Consider the following 19,010-nt stretch of genomic DNA (forward strand, 5'->3'; position numbering starts at 1 on the left):
AGGTGAGGATTAACAACAAAAAATTTGTTCATTGGGCTCCTGACATCTGCTTGATACTGTGCTAGATTACCTTTATTTCTCCAGCTCCTTCCGCACAACCCAAAGACCCTAAAGACCTACTGTATGTTGTAGTGCTCATAAGAGACAGGGCCACGGTTTTAACTCTGGTGAAGCCAACTAGAGAAACCTACATTCTATACCTTGGTACTTCTCAGAGTTCCCGTACTCTACTATTCTGTCACTGTCACTTATGGGGGAAAAAATCCCATTATTGCACCATTTTTAATTGTGCTTATGATTGCATTTAGTGAAGTCTTAATTACTAAAATGTTCAAATAAGGCATAGTACCTTAATAAAAATACTGCCGACTTAAATGCTGGATTCTGCTTTTGGTTATGTTGTGTAATCTTGCTTAGGCTTTTATATTACTAATTTACTGTGAAGAAGGGATTTAAAAATAAATTATCTGTTAATGGGTTTGGAGGAATAATCTAAAAACATCTTAAAAGGGTTTGGGGGATAGTCTAAAAACATCTTAAAATAATTTGATGAAAGTGTTCTATCAGAGTGTTATGTCATTAGAGGATTTGAAAGTAAATACATATTTAAAACAACTATCTGGCATTTTTCCTTACCCAGAACTCTGTGAAGAATTGGGGGTAGGGGTGTAAAATGTCCCTCAACAGTTAAAAAAAAAACAACTTCATATTTTTTAAATTGTCTTGCACTCAATTCATAGGACTCTTCTCCTTTTGATTCTCCTCCAAATCTGTACTTCCCCCAACCTTCTTCATCTCAGCAAATGGCCCAAATATCTATTCAAGTCACAAATCGAGGTATTGATTCCAAATATCTATTCAAGTCACAAATCTAGGCGTTGATACTTATCTCTTCACTTCCAGCATTCAGTTCAAGTCTTGTTAGTTCCTCAGTGCTTCCTCTCCTCTTCCATCTGCTCTTTCGCCCCTACAAACCATCCTCTCCAGGGACAACTTTTTAAAACTGTAAATTAAGTTCCACATCCTCTAGCAAGCTTACCTGATCTTGACTTTGCCCCTCCTTGACCCCTCTAATCTGACCTGATATACTTATTTCTTCATGCTGGCTGTGTTCCTTCAGCCCTTGTTCAGAAAGCTCTGCCCCAAATCTTCTGGTTGGCTTTCTAGTCATTAGGATCTCATCTCAGATATTACTTTCTCAGTGCAGCTTGTCCTGACTACTTAATAGCATATTTGTCACTTTTTTTTTGTCTAAGGCTTGTTTTTGTCTTTTTTGCTCATTGCTGTATCACCATGCTGATGCATAGTAGCTGTTTACTATTTTGTTAAGTGAATAAGTAAATAATCATTTTTAAATGATTATTATCTGACATTTAAGCCCATTACTTTCCACAAGAATTTTCATTGAAATCATAGTATTTTTATTTCTGCTTGTTAATAAATGTGAAGGAAGAAAAGAGTTAGGTAGTGAAATAAGTTTGAGAAATGCTAGGTTAAGCACAATTAGAAAGATTATTCATTACTGTTCTGATATGCTATTGTACACAATCTCTAGGAAGGTTAGCACTATATCAGAAGTTTATTTCACACTGGATGTCTTCTTTGAGAATGAGAACTACTGCTTTTACAACACATTCTAGACAAAAATCCAATGTAATAGGAAGAAGAAAATGAATGCTTTATTGACTATGTGGAGGCTGATTTATATTGACCATAAGAAGAAAAAGCTGCCCTAACCGGTTTGGCTCAATGATAGAGCGTTGGCCTGCGGACTGAAGAGTCCCAGGTTCAATTCTGGTCAAGGGCATGTACCTTGGTTGTGGGCACATCCCCAGTAGGGGGTGTGCAGGAGGCAGCTGATCGATGTTTCTCTCTCATCGATATTTCTAACTCTCTATCCCTCTCACTTCCTCTCTGTAAAATATCAATAAAATATATTTTTTAAAAAAAGAAGGAAAAGCTGACAACCAAGGACTCAAAAATTAAACCTATGAAAAAGTGAAAGAAGAGAATCTACAACAACGGCACCCAGTGAACAGCTGTGAACCCAGGAACACTGGTCCCCAGGCGGCACGAGCACGCAGATTCGGAGGAGCCCTGCACCCCTCGCGGAAAGGAGAGAGAGAATTACATAACCAGACACTTGGAGAAGAGAGATCATGGGGAGACAAAGAAACAGCCCGCATATGAAAGAAAAACAGGCATCACCAGAAAAGGAAGTAAACAAAATGGAGGCAAGCAACCTATCAGAGAAAGAGTTCAGAGAAATGGTCATAAGGTGGATGAAAAGAATGGAAGACAAATTCAACAATATGTGTAAGAACCAAGAAGAAATGAAAAATGACATCACTGCTATAAAGAAAAAGTGAAAGAAGAATTTTAAAATGTATGCATCAGTTGGGACCATTCAGTTTTCTGCAAGCAGCTCTACCCATTTCACCGTATTTGCTTTTAATTTCCACCAGCTGGCATAGTGCTTGGCCTACAATAAACATACCATAAAATAAATATTTGTTGACTATTCAGTGATGAGTGAGTAAACGTGGTCCAAGATCATCATTAAAGAATTAAGATCAGTTGGTTTAAGAAAGCAGGAAAATATCTAAGGCATTTCAGGGAATGTTTTATTCCAAAGGATTAAAATAACAATGATATTAATACCTAATAAGGATAGTTTAAGTGCTATTATATTGCCTAAAGGCTTTGCTTAATTAGGAATTTTCCATATATTAGATTCCTTAGAGCTAATATGGACTTTAGACAAACATATGCCTATTTGCCTGGGATATAGTGGTGGAGCTCTTTGAAAGAGTAAAATTGTTATTTTATGGTATGTAACTATGCTTGAGATTTTTTTCATTTCTCTTTAGGTACAGTTAAGCACATTTGGAATTAAAATAATTTGATAGCATCATCTCATTTTTTTAAAGTCAGATTTTGAGGTATAACTTACATATGGCAAGATGTAGTCTTTTTAGGTATGGTTGAATGTGTTTTGAAAAATGTATACAATTGGATGACTACCACCAGAATCTAGATATCGATATTTACATCACCCAAAAAGGTTTCTCTTGCTCTTTTGTAGTCATTCCCCTACCCCTATCCCCAGTCACTGGCAACCAGTGACCTGAATAACCCTACATTTTGTCCTTTCCAGAATTTATGTGAATGAAATCACATAGTATACTATAGCCTTCTGTAAATGGCTTCTTTCCCTTTATATATTGCTTTTGAGATTGATCCACTAATAATATGTTACATGTATTAATTTGTTTCTTTTTATTGCTTTCTAGTATTTCAGTTGGATGTATTACAATTTGTTTATCCATTCACCACCTGATATCTAGGCTATTTTCAGGTTTCAGTTGATATGAGTAGAATTGCTACAAACATTTGCATATAGGTTTTTGTACGGATATATGTTTTCGTTTCTCTTAGGTAAATAACTAGGGTGGGTAGGATTGTTGCATCATATAGTCAGTGTACTTATTAACTTTATAAGAAAGTTCCAAGCTGTTTTTAAAAATTTGCTATACCATTTTGCACTCCCTCCAACTATGTATGAGAGCTCCATTTGTTCCGCATCCTGGCAAGCGTTTTGTATTGTTTGTATTTTTTATTTTAGCCATCCTACTAAGTATGTAGTGGCACCACATTTTGGATTTAATTTTTTTTATTTCCTGAATTACTAATGACTAACGTCAACCTCGAGTTCCTCTTAATTTCAGACCTCTGTAGTATTTGTAACATATGTTTTTGTTTTTGAACAAAGCTGTTCCTTAAATTTCATTCAGATCCATTATCACTAGAGGGCAGTAAACACAAACGGATTTAGTGGGCTTGCTTGACTTAATGTTTTTATACTATTAGCATTAATTAAAGAAAGTATAGTTTTTATAATGTAAAAGTAGATTTAAAATTGTTATTTAAAATATAGGTTATAAATTAGCTCTAGATTATTGTCTGCCTCTAAAACTACTTTCAAGGCAGTTGAAGTAGAAGAAATACTCAATGATTTAAAAGACACTGGTATGCTCTAGTTATTATATGTAATATCTGTAGTTTAACCTTGCCTCAGAATTCTTCAAGGAGCATTTAGCAATTAGATTTGCATGTGTTGAGCTGAACAGCATTGGATATGTGAGAGCCCACTTTATACAGATTTGCTTCTTGATTAATAACAACTCCCAGAACTTTGGCCTTAAATAAAAAGGTGTAAATTAAATATAGACTGATTATAGAATAAATTATTTTCCAAATGTGTAAATTATACCAAAAACAGTGCTGTTACTGGGAAAATCTCTTAGGTTGGAGAAATCTAAGAGTTAGTACACTTATTTTAAATAATATTTCTTAAATATTTTAAGCACAGTAATATCTTGTATAAATTAGAATTTATTATGTTAACAGACATATTGTTTGTAGACTCTAGGCTAAATGTAGATTAATGCCTAAAATACTTTTTGGCAATTTAGAATATTTTGAAGCCAGACACCCTTGGTTCAGATTTACTCTACTGCTTGGCTTTGTGACCTTGAGGAAGACACTTGACCTTCTGAGCCTCAGTGTCTTCATAATTTGGTCTGTTTTTCTTTTTCCTTATTCAAAAATGTGTCGTATCTCTCATGACCTCTATTCCAACGTCAATGATGACAGCGTGTGTTAATCCTATATCAATGACTCAACTCCATCAGCAGAATTTTAAATATCCTAAAATAGTCCAGAAAGATTGGTGATTGCTTGAGGTATCAGTTAAAATGAAGAATAAAAGAGGGGTGACGTTAGAGATTCTGGGGAGTATTATCAGAGAAAGACATGAAAAGAGAACTAAGTGCTGGAGGAAGTGTTTCTTTTTCCTATTTCAGTACCTGTGCACATGTTGGTATATAAAACCCTCTGGGTGTTTGAGAGCAGCAGGTCACCAGACAGGGAATCTGAGTTCTACCTGTGTGTGAGGGCATCTCTGTCTTGTTCACACAGCCTCCCACGCAGAAGTAGGTCTCGCTTTCAGGTGAGGCTGCCTGTGTCTGGGCACCAGCTTCCTGACCGCAGTTATAAGATCCACCCTGTCCAGAGATCTGACCACAGTGATGGTAGCACTGGTTCTTTACTTCAAGACACTGTGAGTCAGCACAGGATTAAGGATAACTGGGTCCACTCCTAAATTCATGCCATTTATCATAGAATTTGCATCAGCCTAATTATACGGTGAACTATTCATACACCGTGGAGAGCACAGACTCACAGAAGCCTGGATTTGCCTCTCAGCCCTGTCACATACAGGGCACGTACCTGTCTTTTTACCTTAGTATGGGGATAATATTTATCTTATCAGGATGTTGTGAAGATTCGAGATAAAATAGATAAAGCTCGTGGTGCATATAGGTGCTTAATAAATGTTGTGACATACCCATTACAATGCTCTCGTTAACATTTTCAGAAGCCACGTCTGACCGTTAAGAGTGGTATCTCTCTGGCCCCATCCACATTTCTCTTCTGCGTTGTCCAGACTCTTCTGCAGGCTGCTACTGCCATGGCAATGGGAAGGAGCATCTAGCCTGCCTCTCATAATGGGAAAAATGAAATGAATCTTAGTTTGTGTCAGAGCTTTTAAAAAAGATTTCTTGTTACCATCGTCATCTCCGTTACTGGAAAAGATTGGGGACTTACATACAGTTGAATCTTATGCCTGTGGTTGACTAACTACTTTGAGAACTGTGAAGAAAGCATGAGCTATCTTTCTTGCCTCAAGCATCCTCCATCCTGATTTAGGAGTCACAGTTCAAGGTAATTGAAGCAACTAGAACAGTAATCCCTAACACTGCGGGACATTCAAGAAATTCCAGGGTACACTAACTGGGGAGTACTCCTGGAATTTATGAGGCAGAAGCCAGGGAGACTAGATGTCCTGGAATACACAGGGTAATCTTTACCAGGGAGGATCGCTCCACCTGCCAACAACCATTCATGTAGGTAATTCACATATGATTATCTGAGCCTAGAACACAACTACTTTTTACATGTAAGCGTTTCCACCCCCCTCTCTCTTTCTTCCCTTCCTCCCTCCTCTGCCTGTCCTCCCCACCACATCTCTCTGTCACTTTCCCAGCAGCTTCTTCCTAAATTTAGCATGGGCTTCCTCATAACATGGCAGTGTCAGAATAGTCAGACATTCTCACAGGGTGACTCAGGGATCCCAATAGCACATTCAAGGAGACCAAGGTGGAAATCCCCGATGTGTCTTCCTCAGCTAGACGGGGGAGGTGGAGGCAGCTAAAAAGGCCTCAGCCCAATTTTTTTTTTAATGGCCCAATGGGGGACAGCAAGACCTGGGCGATGCATGAGGAAACAGGTGACCCCATAGTACTCAGCCTATGAGGAACCGGAGGAGGGACTAAATAAATAGGCTATGTTCCCTGCCCCACATGTCCCCTGTACAATAGGACTGACACCCGCTCTTGAGAGTGTATTGAAAGTCTCATCTTCGCCATACTTCTGTCTCCAAGTCCGTCATTTAAATTCGGACAGGTGACCCATTTCTCATACTCCTAAAGAGGCATATTTGGAGACCAGCTACTGCAGTACCCAATTTTACCAATGAGGAACCCAACACACTAAGAAGTGAGGTTATTTGTTGAGTATTATACACTAAAGGATTTAAATTCAGAGTCTGTGTTCTTAGTAGAACTTTAGTCAAATTCTTTTAAGATGGGCTTTTTATTTTGTTTTTGTTAAACCCAGGGATGTTTTTTCCTTTTTTTTTTTTTTTTTTTTTTTTTGTAGAGAGAGGAAGGAAGAGAAGGAGGAGGAGAGAGAGAGAGAAAAAAAACCATCAATGTGTGAGACACATCAATTGGTTGCCTCTCACACACACCCCAACCTGGGTGGGGTGGAACCTGCAACCAAGTTACATGCCCTTGACTGGGAATCAAACCCGTGACCCTTCAGTCTGCAGCCAATGCTCTAACCACTGAGCACCAACCAGGGCTAAGATGTTTTGTGTGTGTGTGTGTTTAATATATTTTATTGATTGTGCCCGCAACCAAGGTGCATGCCCTTGACTGGAATCGAACCTGGGACCCTTGAGTCCGCAGGCTGATGCTCAAGCACTGAGCCAAACCGGTTAGGGCAAGATGTTTTTAAAATAGCACAATAGGAGGGGCATCGACAGAAAATCTATTTTTTAAAATCCCTTCTTCATAGCAAATTAGTAATATGAAAGCCTAAGCAGTGTTACCCAACATGACAAAAGGAGCTGAGAACAGCCATGCCACGCCAGTGAGGAAATGGATCACTTCCATTTGTGAATTCTGGACATAACTCTATTATTTTATAATCACACTATGCTTTTATGTTGGTTGGAGGGAGAAACTTTGGTTATATCTGTGTCACTAGGGAAGCCACTTGTTTTGTTTTGGATTTGAGAGAGAAAGCAATTAAAATGCCTGATTGCCATTTTCAGAGCAGCCTTTATTTTGAAGAAAGAGAAGTCAGAGAATATTGAAATTCATAGAAGTGACTCCAGAAGGATTGGTAATCCTTATTTAAGAATGAACTATGAGTGTTGAAGTGTTTCATGGTGGTTATTCATCACTGGGAGAGGGAAACCCCATTCATCTATTCACAGGGCAGCCTCACTGCAGGAATACCATTTTTAAACAAGTTACCAGAGGTTTGCCCTTGGCAACCAATCACAAAGCACCCTGGGCCTAGCCCACGCCTCCTGACCTGATGGAGCCGGGGATGGAGTGCAATTGGTGCATAGTTGAGGTTTTATAGGACAGGTTTCTTGTCACTCTCCCCAGCTTCCCTGCAGTTCCTTATTTGGTAGCTTTTGACAGAACTTATCTTTCTTGCAGCTAAGCATATTGGCATACATTATTCATTAATCCCTGGAGCTCAGGGAGAGAAAGATGCAGACCCTTAGATCTTTAGATATTTCTTTATCACATGAATTTTCTTTATTCAGAATAGTCGTTGAATTCTGTTCCATTCTGGAGGTTTACAAGTGGCATATGTTCAATGGGAAGACAGCTGGATGTCGGATGGGATCTAATGCAAGGCTTTCTTATATATACTTAATTCCCAATAATCTTTAAAAACCCACACACTCCGAGGCTAGTGGAGATTGTTAATCTATCAAGGTTTTGAAGATATACATATTTTAGAATCCAGTCTCTATATAATCAATCAAAAATGCCTGAAGCAAATTATTTACTGTCAGTGTCTTGGGGCTACATAAAGGTAAGATTTATTTTATTTAGCCTTTGTAATAAGCTCCTGATTACTCATATTTTCTAACTGATAGTTTTAATAAATTACAATGGAATTAAGCTTTCTAAGCGATCTTTTTTCCTTAGACATGACTGCAGAAGAAATATGTGTTTTTAGTAGTCAAGTTAAAGAGAAATTGTACAACTTCTAATAGTTATAGTTTGCATGTTAAAATTGCTTTTTAATGTGCAGGGGGTTCTTTGTCATGTTGTGGATTTCAGTTATGCTTGTAAATGTCAAGGTAATTAAATTGGAAATGAATTATTGAGCAAAATTACTTATACTGATGTATGGGTTCCCATTATTTTGAAGCACTTAAAGTTTATAAAAATTAATTTGTGGCTCTTTCTGAAAATCTGCACTAGTTTAACCTGATGAAGAGTATGTTTTTTTCACCTTTGGATGGAAAGCTCTAGATGACATTAAAAATTGACATTACTTGACTTTTTAAGTGACATACTATTAAAATGAAAACTTGATTACTTGTAAAACCTGAAAAAATTTATGTCAATGTGATACTGCTGCTTTTGTTCATCTCAAGAAATGAACTAATAACTGACTTTAGTATAATTGTGTTCCTGCCTGGCAGGCTTCTTGCATGCCCCTGGCCGCTGCTAGCCTGGTGGTCTCTGTAATAGAAGCAGGAGGTAAAAACCTTTTTCAGTCCTAATGAAGCATCACTTCCAAGGTCGACATTTACTCTTGAACATTTGAGTATATCACAATACATTATTTTTAAGAGTCCTTTTTCATTGCTTTAAGAACGCAGATTGAAATATGTTTTCATTTTCTTTGTTTCTTTTTAAAGGAAATGTTACTATTTGCTGGGAGATTTACCTGCAGTCTAAGAAAACTTATTTCAGTTTTAATTGTCAAGTAATTATGATTCCCCATTTCCCTTTTAATCTATGGATGGTCTGGATATTTTTTTATGCAGATTTTCATTTAAATTTTGCTAACCATTTCATGGCTTGAAATTTGTTTAATATAGAAAAGGATAAAGGGTAATAAAGGAAACCCTCCCAGAAATCTGATCCTCTCAGAAATCATCTCTTAGCTTTTAGACAGTTCATATTTGGTGCATTTTTTGAAGGGCTTTACATTTGTATTATGATTATGAACAATACCTCTAAGAACTCCGTATAGAATTTTAGTGTGTATTTTTTTGAAAAAAAAATGTTGCTGGACAGCTTTATGTTTCATATTGAAAAAAAAAACCAACATAATTGTTTTATATTTAAGGCTAAATATATTTAGTCTTATACATGTTAAAGGATTTATTATTATACAGCCTGTACAGTATTTATTTTAGCTTTTAATGCTATCTATCAAACTTGCAGTGTATGACAGAGCAGCATATATAAATTATTTTTAATAAAATATTATGGGGAGGAGCAAGCATTTTCTTAATGTTTGACCTTTGCCACCTTCTTAATTATATGCTAGGAGACCATATAATGCCCCCCAGTAATGCTGGCATGAATGCAGAAATAAAGGGATTAAATTTGAGAATATTTAAATTTTTAATTATTTTGTTCTTCTTCCTCAACAGTCTTAAATGTGGAATATAAATTGGGGAACTGGAGTTTAAAAAGCAAAATACAGTATTCAGTTCAACTGCATTTTCACTTTCCTTTGTGTTTTACATGCTGCACGCAGACTTTCTGATGCACAATGAGAACAAAGGATTTGAAAGCATTAACTTGGAAATCTTTCTTTTTCTTGCTGCAACCCCATGAAGGGTTTGTCTACTCCATGCTTACATGTTATTTCAGACTATTTAAATAAAAAACAACTAGAATAACTCATCATCAGAAAATATTTAGAGGTCACTTTTTAAAATATCTAAAAACTCAATTAAATTGTTCTGCATTTTACAGTCAGTTCTTTTGAAAAGCAGTTCTATATTTTATCTCTTCTACAGCTGTAAATAGAAAGTATAACATACATTTTATTGCCTTTTAAAATTATTTCCCCCCTCATAGTAATTTTATATAGTTATTCTAATCAACTTTAAAATGAGAGAAATTTCACTTACACTTAAAAATTATTATTGTCGACTGGTTTATTTTCTTTATATCCAGCTATACACTTCAAAACCAGATTGTAATATCAACTCCCAATTGAGAAAGCACTGGTGGTAATTTTTGTGGTTATTATTTTAGCCTCCCTGGACTCAGTGTTATATCAATAGAAAAAAGGGGGGGGGTGATTTTGATTCCTTTTAGAAAATGCCCTTATAACTTAATTGACTCTTTGAAGATTGTCTTAGGAGATCTCCCTCCCCTCTCTTAGGAAGAAAGGGGTCTGCTTAAAATATTGTCTCTTCTAACTATGTTAAAAGGAAAGGTGGACTTCCTTGGAGCACCTCACTAGCCTTGTAGGGAGAGAGGTGTGCACTGAAGGGTTTCTCTACGCCATGCTTCTGGGTTTTGAACAAAAGCGGAAGAGTAGTCTGGGAATATATATGATATAAAAATAATCAGGGGAATGTGCAATCTGTAATTTATCAGTCGGTACAATAGATTACTTTCACTGGCATTTTTTGCCTTGGTTATGTGTACTGACTGGCTATTTTGATGATTTATATAAGCAATCATAATTCTTTATATACTTCATTCTTTATATTCTTCCAGATAAAGTCAAGAATTTGTGAGGGGCATCTGCAGGCACCATGCCATTTTTCTGCTTTAGCGTATGGCAACATATTCCTTATACCAGGTTGCTTATAAGTTGGAAGGGAATTCTGTAAAAAACTGGGTCCCCATCTAACTTTTTAATGCCCCACCTCCCAACCCCAAGCTTACATTGAGAGAAATGAATGAAGGGCGGGTAGACGGTGTGGTTCCTGTATAGGTTGTGGAGAGGCCAGGATTTGCTGTTCAGCAGACTCTTTTGACTGAGTTTTGCTTGAAGATTTTTTCTATGGCACTTTTACACAATGGAATACTACTCAGCCATAAAAATGAAGAAAATTTTATCCTTTGCGGTAGCATGATGTACCTGGAGAACATTATGCTAAGTGAAATAAGCCAGTCAGAGACCATAGGATTTCACTCATGTGTGGGATTTAATGAACAAACTGATCTAAGCAAAATAGAGACAGATTCATAGATAGAGAGCAGGCAGAGAGCTCCGGTTAGGGTAGGGGTGTGAGTGGAGGGATTGAGGGGAAAAAAACAAAGGGAAAGAACTCATGGACAAACAACAGTGTGCTAATTGCGGGAGGGGGGTGAGGGGCAGGGGAAGACGGTATAGGGAGATAAATGGTGATGGAAAGAATAAAAAAATAAAGGAAAAAAAATTTAAAAAATATTTTTTCCTAAAGTAAATTTTATTTGTTAAGCAAGGATTTACTTACCTTTTGGCCTGGTGCATGGTATTATTATATTTTTGAAGCATGGAGACCATTTCTTACATGAATAATGGGTTATTTATTGGAATGAGTAGAGGAGGTAGATATTTAGATATGCATTTTTATGGGTGTAACTATATGCAGATCTTAAATTTGTCCTACAATAATAAAAATCACTATAAAAGGCCCAGGGATGTAGAAAGAGCTCAAATAATGTTGAGCATCTATGATGTGCTGGGCTAGTAAATACAGAACACTTCCTATTAGCTCATTTAATTAGTTGATAGCCTATAACTTACTCAAAAAATATAACTTTACAAAACATGGACAGAAAATGTTTTGAACACTATTGTAAATGTCTTGAGTATTTTTTAATTTTTTAATTGATTATATGTAGAGAGAGAAATATCAGTTTGTTGTTCCGTTTATTTATGCATTCATTGATTGCTTCCTCTATGTGCCCTGACCAGAGATTGAACCCACAACCTTGGCGTATTGGGATGACACACTAACCAACTGAGCTACCCAGCCAGCGTATAAATACTCTTAGAAGGCCCCAAAATTTACTTTTCCCCATGAATCGTAATATATTATTCTAAGTAAAATTTAGCAGCAATCTATGTCTTGTATACTGCATAATGCCAATTTTGAAGATATACGTCCATACAAATTTTTTAAATGCATAGAAGGAAATATAGCTAACTATGTATGGTTATCTCTGAGCAGTGGAGCTATACATGATTTCTACTTTTTTATATAGATTTCTATATCACATGTATTTTATGATCAGAGATAATTATTTAAAAAAACAAATGCATGAACAACTCCCTGTAACTGTAAATTAACAACCAGAAGAATTTGTATTGGTATAGCCAGTTCTTCAGTTTTGGCTTTAGGATAATGCTAATAAGAATTTCTCATATCCAGTAGTCTTTTGAAATGTTTTCATTGATCATCTTCAGTGCTTTGTGGTGATAAATTCTTATACCTAATTTAGATGGTCGGTAAGATTGACTTTGGAAGTAATTTGCCAGATTATCTTGAGTTAGAATACCTTGGTATGAGTTATTGCAGAGAAGTGAGATTTTTTAATTCTAATGAACAGATTAAATACTGAGTTAGAATTATATTTTAAACATTACTAAATGATAAGTTCACTACTGTCTTTCCCCCAGACTTAAATGATAATTTATGGTAAAATTCAAAATTGTAAGGGCAACTATACACGTGACTTTTTTCGATCAAGTATCTAATAGTATAGTTACTCTAAATATATAGAAAAATATTTTTTTCCTGTATGTTAAGAGACATATTAAGGTATCTTAAAAGGCCTAACTGGGAAATTTTGGGAGTCAAAGGAAGACATTGAGAAGCAGTTATGGATGGGAAAGCATAACATCTCTCAGAATTCTGGTGTTGAATGCTATGTTGTGGTAGGTAAATTCCAGGGTTTCTTTGGATAAAATAGGCACATGCCTGGCTCGATCCCCAGTAGGGGGCATGCAGGAGGCAGCAGATCAGTGATTCTCTCTCATCGTTGATGTTTCTATCTCTCTCCCCTCTTCTTTCCTCTCTGAAATCAATAAAAATATATATTTTTTGAGTGTCAGGACAGTTTAACAATTATTTGGACATATTTTCTGTATCTTGGTATGTGCTTATATTCTTACACTTAAATTTTCATCTATTTTTTTTTATCTTTCTGTTTTTCAGTTTAAAAGGATGCTTAATCGGGAGCTCACCCATCTCTCTGAAATGAGTAGATCTGGAAATCAAGTGTCGGAGTACATATCAAACACATTCTTAGGTGAGAATAACAAAGTGCAACTTTTAAATTTTCTTTTGAGTTGTTTGTTTTGGGAGGTGAATTAAAGTACCAACTGATTTTGGAAACCAAACAAGTGTTATGAATTTCAATTGTTTCCATTGATTATATTAATAATTTGAACCTCTAAGCTTTCTAAATTTTAGAACTTAAAGTGACAAAATGCATTTTTTATCTTTTAGTTTTATTCAGGATTTTGGGGGTTTTATGAATTAAAGTTGCATACTGCTAGTTTTTTCAAAGTACTAACCTATGAAACGTATTTTTGAGATCTATACATGCATTCAACAAATTCTTGTTAAGTGCCAGTCATTGCTGGGCACTAGCTATTTAATGGTAAGTTAGAAATGGTCCCTGTCCTCCATGGGTTGATAGCCTAATGGGCACCACACTTGGTAAACTGGTGAGGCAGATAGAATATAATTGCTAAAGAAAAGCTTACTGATAACAATAGCTAAGGGTATGGTGTACTGGGACAACACCACTCCCACCGCTCATTCCCAGAGGAAAATAAAATGCAGTAAGTGAAAGTCAACAACTTGAACAAATCCTTGATTTGGCTTTACTTTCAAAACAAAATTGCTGATTATCTTAGTAGCACATTCACTAAACAGACATTTATTAAGCACACACTACGTGCAGGGATGAGTTAGGGGAGCTCACTGTCTTGAAATAGGGAATGAATATACAGATACATCTTGTGTCTTTTATTTGAAAATAGCTTTTGTGAAACTGATAGTCACTTATCAGATAATATTGGAGATTCTCCATGCTTCCCACAAAACCTTGTTACTTCATAACACCTAGCTCACTATAGTATAGAAATGTGAAATAGCGAAAGCAATCTAAGTCATCCAGAGGACCCATTTCAGTAAGCTGTCAGGTTCACACCTGTTAATCATTTTGCCTTGGGATTTATTTATTTACTTATTTATTTATTTATGAGTATCAAACTCAGTCCACATCAAGTTTTAAACATTCAACTTCTCTAAAAGGATCTTTACTTGGAAATATTTCCTGGATTCTATAATGATAAATTAAAACCTGTCTAGTTATATATGTTACATTTTAAAAGAAAAAACACAAAAAGCTCAGGTAGAATTAATAGTAAGTGTAGAATATTTTCTCTATTTTTAAGATAAGCAACATGAAGTGGAAATTCCTTCTCCGACTCAGAAGGAAAAGGAGAAAAAGAAAAGGCCGATGTCTCAGATCAGTGGGGTCAAGAAGCTGATGCACAGTTCCAGTTTGACCAACTCAAGCATCCCGAGGTTTGGGGTTAAAACCGAACAAGAAGACGTCCTTGCCAAGGTAAGAAAAATGTCAAGAATTGTGAGCATCAGTATGTAACAATGCCTTTTAATGAATTTTTATTCCTTCTCTTTTAGTAAATGGCAAGTTATTAATTTATGGGGTGTGTTTTTTTTTAAGATAGGAACACACTTTATACAACTTTCTAAATTATTTGGGTTTTATTTTTTATATATATATATATATTTTATTGATTTTTTTATTAATACATGGATTTACACAGGTAGTTTGTAATGTGTATTCTTTCCTTTTTTGCTTCTACGTTTGATTGTTTAACATTAAAAAGTTAGAAATCTATTTATTAAATCTTCCAGTTTTGGGAGAATAGTCAAGGTTTTTGTGACTTGATTTTATCTATTGAAGAAATGCTTTGAAATTTATATTGAAAGTATATAAATATGTTGTATTGTCAAAGACACGAGGTTAAGCAATGCTATTCAGTTTTTAGTATGTTCAAGTGAATCTGCCTAAAGTTTCCCCTAATTACATGGTGCATCCATTATATTTAAAATGAATCAGTTGTTTTAAGTTTAATAATCTTTTTATTAAAATCAGTAATTTTTACATGAATATAAAAATTATATGTAAAATTATGTTCTACCTCTGCTTTCTAATTTTCCTGTCTTTCTTTAACCCCAGGAACTAGAAGAGGTGAACAAATGGGGTCTTCATGTTTTTAGAATAGCAGAGCTGTCTGGTAACCGGCCTCTGACTGTTATCATGCACACCATCTTTCAGGTAATGTGGTCCTATCACCTTTCTTCTCATTCTTAATGAGAATGTCCAGTCTGTGAATTGTGCATGCATTGTGTCTTCTTTACTACTCACCGTCTTTTGCATATATTGGACTTTTTCCAGACCTGCCCCTTTACCTAGGGATTAATAGGAATACAGAAAGGTTGAAGTGTGGGTAAAATACAAATAAACCAATGTCGTTAATTTTTTCCCATTTAAGGAAAAAATATGATGTGGGAAAATTGAAGCAATTCATTAAAATAATAGTTTAAAAGTCATCCACATGACCCTGACTCACACAGAGAATGGAATACTAACCATAAAAACTGAATCCACCCCTCTGCTTACCAATCTTGATTTCTTCACGGTTTTGTGTACTGCTCTTCTCCATATCAGTTTCTCGCTCTTGTTGAGCTGCTTCTGTTCCAGCACAGGGTTGGGATTTAAATGAGGAGTTGCAGCTGTAGGTATCCCCGGGACTGGAACGGCAGGTTCCAGCCCTAGAAAGGATGTCACATTTCAGTTGATGTGATCTAGTGGCTGAGTCAGTGGCGCTAGACTGAGGCTGACTTCATGATCTTGGGACCCAGACACTCTGGAACTGGGAGCTCATTCCTCACACCACACATCTTGGGTTGAGCACTGTTGGGCTTCAGAAGGACAACTCAACTCTGGCTTTATCCCTGAAGTCCCTGGATCTTCCCAAAGATTTCCATTTCCTCACTAGATACTGTGAGAGCGCTATTTCCATTTCTGGGTGTGATATTTTGTTGTTGTTGACACACTCTATGGAAAACCTTTTTTGTAAGGACAAATGTTAATAGAATTTCTTTTCCTACAGGAACGGGATTTATTGAAAACATTTAAAATTCCAGTAGACACTTTAGTTACATACCTTATGACCCTGGAAGACCATTACCACGCTGACGTGGCCTACCACAACAATATTCATGCTGCAGACGTGGTCCAGTCGACGCATGTGCTGTTATCTACACCTGCTTTAGAGGTAAATCTGGTTTCTAAAACTGAGAACACTAACTTGTCAATCATAAAGGGCTCTTAAACTTGTATGCTAAAGAGTATGCAGTGCAGAAAATAATTGGCTTCATTGGAAGTATATTGAGTTATAAAGTAAAAGATGTGGTGGTAAATAAATAGTCTGATGATTTTGTATGTGAAAGTTGACCGGCCATTTAGGGATTCATCTGTTTATGACACTGCTTTCTTGAAATTACCTAAGGGACATTCTTTAAAGCACATCTGTTTGGCTTATATCATTTTAGTTTGTTTTTCTGGAATGTAGTCTGATGGCTTTTACATTTATAGTTCAAAGGATGATTATTTTAAAATATAAGCAATGCATTGATGTTTTTCATAGAATTGATTACAAGGAAACACTTCAATTTTACCAAATCCTAAGAAGTTGTTTCATTAAATTGTTATTTAAGCAATTTTATTTTCTTAATTGTTAGGGGAAATTTTTTTTTCTAATATATTTTACTAGAGGCCCGGAGCATGAAATTTGTGCACTCAGGGGGGAGGGGGGTCCCTCATCCCTCAGCCCAGCCTGTGTCTTCTCGCAGTCCGGGAGCCCTGGGGGGATGTCTGACTGACTGCTTAGCACTGCCGCTGAGGTGGGAGAGGCTCCCGCCACCTCTGCTGCACTCGCCAGCCATGAGCCCAGCTTCTAGCTGAGCAGCACTTCCCCTGTGGGAGTACACATCATAGCAACCAGTTGTTCCACTGTTCAGTTGATTTGTGTATTAGCCTTTTATTATATAGGATAGTTCAGAGTGTTTTCATCATAAAACTATGTTAATATTTCATCATTTGAGTGAGTGGTTCTCAACTGGGAGTGATTCCTTCCTTTTCCTTATCCTCCCATTCCCCATGGGCATTTGGTAATATGTGGAAACACTTTTGGCTGCCACAACTGAGGGGTACATGCTACTGACATCTCATGAGTAAAGGCCAGGGATTCTGCTAAAATTCCTTTAATACAGAGTGCCTTTCATAACAGAGATTATCTGGCCCAAAAATGTGAATTCTGCTGAAGTTAAGAAACCCTGATTTGAGTAGAAAACAATTTCAGATATTCCTTTTTAATACTTAAAAATATATAATCAATGGGAAATTTTTGATCATAAATTATAATATTAGGTAAAATATTTTCTTCCAAGATCACACTTTCAAAGTTCACGAGTAACTCATTACCTATAGAACTCTTCCCAAAACATTATCTTCTATATATACAAAGGGCTAATATGCTAAGTGTCCAACCGGTCGCTATGATGTGCACTGACCAACAGGGGGCAGACGCTCAACGCAGGAACTGCGGAGCTGCAGTGACTTGGCAGCTGCAGTTCTCGGGTGACACACCCCAAAACCAGAGAGGAGGGAGCCCGATTCCTCGCGGGGCCACGCGATTCCACCTTCAGTCGTGGGTTATGTTGTTGCTGGGGCACTGTTGGCCCCGAATCTGGTTTACTGCACACTTGAGTTTGCATTCCACACCCTGTACAACAGCAACTTTGCAGAGTGCCCTCTTGCACTCTGGGACCCCTCGAGGGATGTTGGAGAGCCGGTTTCTGCCAGGTCCCCACAGGTCAAGCCAAGGGACCCCACCTGCCACAGGGACCCAGCTCGCTCCACAGACGCTGGGAGGGGCTGTTGGAGGTTGGCTCCAGGGCGTGTCCAGCCCTCTCGCCCAGTCCTGCCCCACCGGCCACCTTCTAATTAATTTCCTTTCAATGTTCAAAAATCCGTTCCCAGGGTCACTAGTCATAATATATTTCGAAACTTCATTTTATTTTTCCATCAAATTCTAGGAAGTAATTTTCCATTTGTTTAAACCTGACTATGTGTTATTATATAATAGTGATGTTATCTATATTGTCTGATTTTCCAGGCTGTGTTTACAGATTTGGAGATTCTTGCAGCAATTTTTGCCAGTGCAATACATGATGTAGATCATCCTGGTGTGTCCAATCAGTTTCTGATCAATACAAGTAAGTAGAGTTAAATTGATTTTGGCAGAAAATATTTCTTTTATCTACACTTTAGAATGGGAGTCTTTATGTACCGTATTTGCCGGCGTATAAGACGACTGGGCGTATAAGACGACCCCCTAACATTTCCACTCAAAATACAGAGTTTGTTATATACTCGCCGTATAAGACTACCCCCTCTTCCGCACACCTTCCACACACCAAATAAAAGGTAAAACAATATCAGATTTGATTTTAACATTTTAATTTATATTCAAATGCTTATGACATGCAGGAAAACTGTCACAAGGCTGTATGTAATCAAACATATACATAAAACAGTGCAAGTTTATTACCGGTAAACATACCGGTAATTCACTAAAGAAAACACACTCTATAGACTGGTACCGTAGATGCTTCTCAGGAACACAGGCAAGCAGCCCACAACCTAGAGGGACTGTCAATGATAGAAGTAAGATAACAAATAGAGGTAGAGAGCAAGTGCCGGGCAAGTCCCTAGCAA

The 19,010-nt window shown here is 36.8% G+C and overlaps 1 protein-coding gene across 6 annotated transcripts in view; it reads left to right on the forward strand.

Moving 5' to 3' along the window:
- The window catches only part of PDE4D (phosphodiesterase 4D), a 1,003,569-nt gene that overhangs the window by 972,825 nt on the left and 11,734 nt on the right, over positions 1 to 19,010 (forward strand). For all 6 annotated transcript variants that reach the window (XM_006762435.2, XM_006762439.2, XM_006762436.2 and 3 more), the window contains 5 exons: positions 13,343 to 13,436; positions 14,593 to 14,765; positions 15,405 to 15,503; positions 16,342 to 16,506; positions 18,409 to 18,508. In XM_006762435.2, the coding sequence (XP_006762498.1) occupies positions 13,343 to 13,436; positions 14,593 to 14,765; positions 15,405 to 15,503; positions 16,342 to 16,506; positions 18,409 to 18,508 (631 nt within the window). The remainder of the gene's footprint in view (positions 1 to 13,342; positions 13,437 to 14,592; positions 14,766 to 15,404; positions 15,504 to 16,341; positions 16,507 to 18,408; positions 18,509 to 19,010) is intronic.

This window comes from Myotis davidii, unplaced genomic scaffold (assembly GCF_000327345.1).
Source record: "Myotis davidii unplaced genomic scaffold, ASM32734v1 scaffold135, whole genome shotgun sequence".
Classification (NCBI taxonomy): Eukaryota; Metazoa; Chordata; class Mammalia; order Chiroptera; family Vespertilionidae; genus Myotis; species Myotis davidii.